Source organism: Hydra vulgaris, chromosome 11 (genome assembly GCF_038396675.1).
Source record: "Hydra vulgaris chromosome 11, alternate assembly HydraT2T_AEP".
NCBI lineage: Eukaryota > Metazoa > Cnidaria > Hydrozoa > Anthoathecata > Hydridae > Hydra > Hydra vulgaris.
Genome location: NC_088930.1, coordinates 39080554 through 39086553, shown reverse-complemented (window position 1 = coordinate 39086553; position 6000 = coordinate 39080554). Strand labels below are relative to the sequence as shown.

Here is a 6000-nt window from a genome sequence, read left to right as displayed (position 1 = left end):
AATTAAATTACTAACAACTACCGAAAATATGTTGTTGCTATGTTATGCAAAGTAAGGTATCCATAGTAACCAAAAAAAGTTAACCTCATAAGAATTCTGAATCTCATTTTAATACATACCCCCAATATTGTGTATTTAGCGCAAGTAAAATACTGTTAAAACAACGTTAATGTAAAAATGAGTTGTTGCTATGCAAAATTTAGTACCATAGCAACCAAGTTAAAACATACATAAAATCTGAACGGGGATTTAAGGGGACGAGCAATCAATTAAAACTCGATTGAAGCATCATATAGCTCAAATAAATATAAGACAACACATGGCAAATTGTGGTAATTATTAGTTATTGTGCGGCAAAAAATAAGTTTCTTAAGAAATTTTTTTTTTTAATCTGTGATTTTCAAAGTATAACTGAGATAACATGCTATGACAAATTTATTTCACACATTGGTTTTTCTTATCTCTAAATACTCTAGAATAACATGTACTAATTTTTTGTTTCAAAAACGTAGATGTAATTGAAATATAACACAACGTTGATGTCACCGTTAATTACTTATTTATAATTTTTTATTTTTTTTATTTTATCTCAATATTCAAATGCTTAGAGTCCTGGTAACTAAGGGATTTAATATAAATAAATTATCAATAGATTTCTCCTAATATATGTAGATACTAAAATTAAATAGGTTTTCAAGATTAAACAACTAAAATTTTTCCCATTTTGTTTACCTACTGGCCCACTGTGCGGCCGCAGCCAGAATATTTTTTTTGCGGAAAAATATTTTTTGACGCTAAAAAAAGAAGAGAGGCGAAAACCATTGGTAGCCGCCTCAAAATAAATGTTTGGAGGAAAACGGTTTGGAGGTCGCCTCCAGTGGTTTATGCTTTTCCGCTGGCTGCGGCCGCCAAATTGGAGGCGGAAATATTTGTCTTCCTCTGGCGGATGTAATGAAAAATAACTTTACGTTTGTTTCTAAGTTAACCAACAATTTAAATATTATTTAGGAACAAATTTTAAAAAATTTGTCATCAAAGTTTCGTTTTATATGATTTTATTAAATAGTTTTGACTATTTAATTAAAATAATAACTTTGTCGAAGTGTTTGTTTATCGAATAAATGCAAATAAAATCGATTTTTTGTGTGTGAATGAACTAGTAGGGGAAAGGCGCCTATGATGGCATACCGGTCATATTTTCATAAATATTGGATTAGATCTACATATTTATACTGACTTTACATTAGTATTAGTAAAAATACGTCCCTTATGCACAGTTTAGGATGCGCTGTTGTATTTCTAATCCCTTTAAGTATTTAAGATTGTGATTTTATTATTAACTGTGTAGAAATGATATTTTCATGTATTTTAGTTAAAAGTTTTGTGCATTTAGTGGATTACTTATTTTAATTTTATCTTTTGAACAAGGCAGACATTTAAATGAAAACGATGACTTCTTCCTAAGATGGCATATTGACGAGTTAGGTGTATTGCAATATTGACGAGTGGAGAAAACCTTTTTTTTTTCTTTATAAAAACAACATGCTTATTAGTGAAGTAAAAAGGTATTTATACTTCACTAAAAAATTTTTGGTTCAAAAAACACATAAAACGCAATATCTCTTATGCGCATGCGCGAAATACACTGCTGCTGTGTATAGCACAAAAGGGTTAATTAGGATAATTACGCGTAATTTCTGGCATTTCTGAGGGAAGACTCTTAGGTCAAATGAAATTGTCAAGTAACCATTGATGCTAACCAGCCCCATCCTCGCGTATGCCATCGTAGGAGCAGTAGTTGCCTATGATGGCATACCTGTGCTTTTTTTTTAAATAAAAATAACTAATAAAAAAATAAAACTGATGAAAACTCCTAGAGTTGTTACTGCTCTACATGTAGGTAAGAATGTATCCATATCAAAACTTTTGTTCTTGGTCTTCAGGATACTGAATAATGAAGCATCAAAGTTAAGTATGCCATCATAGGCGCCTTTCCCCTAGTTTTTATATTTAAAACGAATGTTAAATATTGGAAAATTCATTTCTATGCCTTATTTCTATGAAAATATCATTTTGAAAAAAAGCTTATAATAAAATAACAAATTATCAGTTTACAATCACAATTTAATATTAACTTAACTTTATTCATTAGATATTGTAAAAATAATTTTCCAAAGCAGCATACCTCTGCTTCTGAACAACTTTTTGAGCTCTCCAAAGATTTCGTTAGCTTTTGACGCTGCCAAGTCAGCCTCTTTTGTTGATGAAACCATTTTGCTCTTTGGTGATAAGGCTGCTTTCTTTGCAGAATTTCACGACTCATTTATGTATGATGCTCTTGAGGACTTTGCTAGGTACGGATGTAAGTGAAACAGGACATTAACTCAATATTTTTGTTCTGGACCCATTCTTGAAGAAAGTCGTAACATTTGATCTTTTCCAGAGATCATTAAAAATGCTTTCTTTAAGCGATTTACGGTAAACTAGTGTAAGACGTGTAATGAAGGCAGTTGCGCATAGTTTTAGGACTCTCAGATGAAATCCATCAAAACCCATTGATTTAATTTCTTTAAGGCTTTCCAGTCTGCGTTGGACATTAGTGAATTCGACATTGTAATCATTTATGCCGCATTCAATATTGTAATCATTTATGTCGCAAATGACAAACTCTGGAAGTTTGTCATTGTTGGGTTCTAAAGCGAATACAGGTTAGAAGTAATTGTTAAGAATACTTGGTAATAACGTTTTGTTTGTGGTTATAAGACCATTTTCATCTTCTAGCAATTTAACTGTGTAGTTAATATGTTGTTTATGTAGCATAGAGGATTACCTAACAAAGCAATCTAGAACCCAAACCGTAAACAGAAGCATGCTAAACAGTAATTAATTTTTAAGATAAAAAAAAGTATGCGTAAGCTTTTTTTTGACTCTAAATCTTTTATCTCTGTGAAAAAAATTTAAAGAATATCTTAGTGAGGGTATCTTAATTTAACTTAGAGAAACAAATATACGCGATGAAGTCTCTTTTCTCTAAACAATTTTAACATAAGTTTCATCCTTTTAGAGGAAATGTGTTTCTTAATGATTTAAAAAAACTTTGTCAATTTGCACTTCTATCTCTACAAAGAAGCGACAACAACTTTCTGTCCACAGAAATTTTTGTTAAACAAACTCCAAAGCATTGGAAATATACTTTGCTAACAGACCAAACGAAATTTACAGACCAAAAGCGTTATACCAGGAAGTGATAAAAGTGACTCAAAAGAAGAAAAGATGTTTTTGTAGATGTTCTGGGACTGGAAAAACTTTTTCCCTAAACATAATTTTAACAAAGATCCATCAACAAAAAATGCTCTGACTGTAACATCTTTTGGCATTGGTGCAACACTCCTAAAAAGAGGTAAAACAGAACTTACTACTCAACATTCAAGTTTTCTCTCGAATAATCAGATTAGTTAACATGTAGTGAGTGATATTACTTTAGTGTCGTTGTTTGGGATAAGTGTACCATGTCTTACAAGTGAAGAATGAATGAAATCTAGAATCGATGCTTAAAAGCTTGAAATAAAACTTGTCACTAATAGGACTGGTTGTTTTTTTTTGCATGTAATTTTCACTAATGGGACTGGACACTAATGATGTTGAATTTTCATCAGAATCTGCTTGTTATTAATGCGTGACTTTTAACACGTTTATTTACGTCACACCTAACTCGCAATTATAGCTCACCAACATTACAAATGAAAACTGCTGTTCATCAAGGTAGTATAGCAAAATTTATTTGTTTCTCCCTTATATCGTTAATTATACATACCCTGTTCTTTTTTATATCAAATTTTGTTTTATAGAATTTTACTGTAACTTTTTTATTTTTTAACTTAATTTATTTCCAACAAAGTTGCAAGCAATAAATTAAGTTAACTCGAAAACAAAGAATAGAGTTAAAGAGTCATTCAGATAATTTCAGATTTTAATAGTTAAAACTTCCAAAACCTAGTTCAAAAACTTCGTTTGGACCCATTTTTGAATGAAATAAATGTATAAGAATTCGACTATATATAAATAAATTATTTAGATTAAATGAGATTATTTATATTTAAAAATTATCATAATTATATGATCAAATTATTTATATTGAGGTATTAAAATTTACATGGTTTTAGAGATTTTTTGCTGAACCACTGAATCTGCCACAACTTGATTATAAATTGGGGCATACATCATGCTGCTCAGAAACTCGAACCTATTAGAGTAATGCAACTGAACACAACTTTACATAATCTTTTTCCACATGATTGAAGCCAATATTTTTATATAATATGCAAAGAAAGAAGACACTTTTATTCTCGGAATTCCTTTGATTCCTACCAACATATCTATTGATTTGAAGCGTCTGCAATTCCATGTTTGGTTTGTTTTTGCTATGTTAACTAACTAGACCTAAGAACAATCACTGAAAATTGCTAGAACTAACTTGGAATCTCTGTTTTTCTCATGGATAATTATGTATTGGTTGCTCGTTTTTATTATTACTTTCTGTGTGATTTTATACACTTAAATTTTATAACATAAACATGTATATGATTGTGTTAAACGTTTTTTGTCGGGATTTAACTGTAATATTTTTTATCAACATGAAATCGGGAGAACGTACGAATAATCCCAGATAATGAATTTTAAAATAATTAACGCCAGGAACCCCACCAATTCAAAATAAAAATAAAAACCATAGAGGAACCAATGATTTTTCTTACAAAAATAATCAAAACATATACATAAAATTTAAATATAAAAGCAACAATAACATAATGCGTCATCGACTATAAAATATCCATTAAAAGGAGCTTGTAATAATTCTAATTTTGAACCTTATTGAAAAAAACACAAGAGTTTAAAAATAAATACAAAATAAAAAGAAAGGTCGTTAAGCTAAAAAACAAACAAAAAAAAGACACAATAAACAAAAAAGACTGATAAATAATTGCTAACGATAAAAAATGTATAAAATAATATCTCTTGCTAAACTAAAAAAAAAGAAAATGAATAACTTTAGATAAATAAAAAATAGTTTTTTTTTTAATTAAAATGGGTTAAAAAAGAAGTTCTTCAGATTAAAAATTTCACATAAAATATTTAGGGTTCCATTGAAGTATGTGAACGCGCGCGTGTATACATTTATACACGTATAAATTTATAAATATATGTACATATTTATATGTATATACATAAAGGTATATATTTATGCACGTATATACATATACATATGTATATATATATATGAATGCATGTATATACATGTATAAATGTATGAATGTGTGTGTATATATTTGTGAATGACATTCTGCATACCACTCACACAAAAAAAAATTTAAATTCGCAACTATCACAATTTATTAGTTGAAATATAACTATTTTAAGCTCTTAAAAACCAAATATGCAGCAAACAAAAAACTGTTATACATCGTACAAAACTTATCGCTTGTTATTAAGAAGAGATTTATCTGCTTTATCATCTGATTTGGATACGTATTTGCTATCAGTTCGTTTTCGTTTGAAAAACCCAAGCTAAAAATAAATTTAAAGCACATAGTCTTTATGAGTTTCATATAAATGAATATATATCATATATTCATTCATATACATCATATATTCATTCATATATATCATATATTCATTCATATCAAAAAACAAATAAAAATCAAAAAAGAAAAAAAACACTGGGTCCAGTTTTATTTTAAAATGTATGAGACAAAAAAATTAACACTATGGTCTAAAAAATGTGTATATTTTATTTTACTAAAACGAACGGAACGATTTTTAATCATGAATAAAAAGAAAAACTAAAATCTAAATTCGCTGCAAATACTACAGTTGTAATGTAGTGTCAGAACGCTTATTTTGTAAACAAGAAGTTCTGAGTTCGATCCTCCATCTTGTCCCTGGTAGAACCGTTACCAACTTGTTCCTCTGTGCAATGATCTTAATTGTCAAAGCTTGTAT

General features: G+C 29.0%; 1 protein-coding gene across 1 annotated transcript in view; it reads right to left on the bottom strand.

Moving 5' to 3' along the window:
* Nucleotides 1-4729: 4729 nt before the first annotated feature.
* Nucleotides 4730-6000, bottom strand: part of LOC101237856 (integrin alpha-7) — an 81715-nt gene continuing 80444 nt past the window's right edge. Inside the window, exon 35 of the mRNA XM_065811021.1 lies at nt 4730-5565. Coding sequence (XP_065667093.1) covers nt 5473-5565 — 93 coding nt within the window. The 3' untranslated portion in view covers nt 4730-5472. The remainder of the gene's footprint in view (nt 5566-6000) is intronic.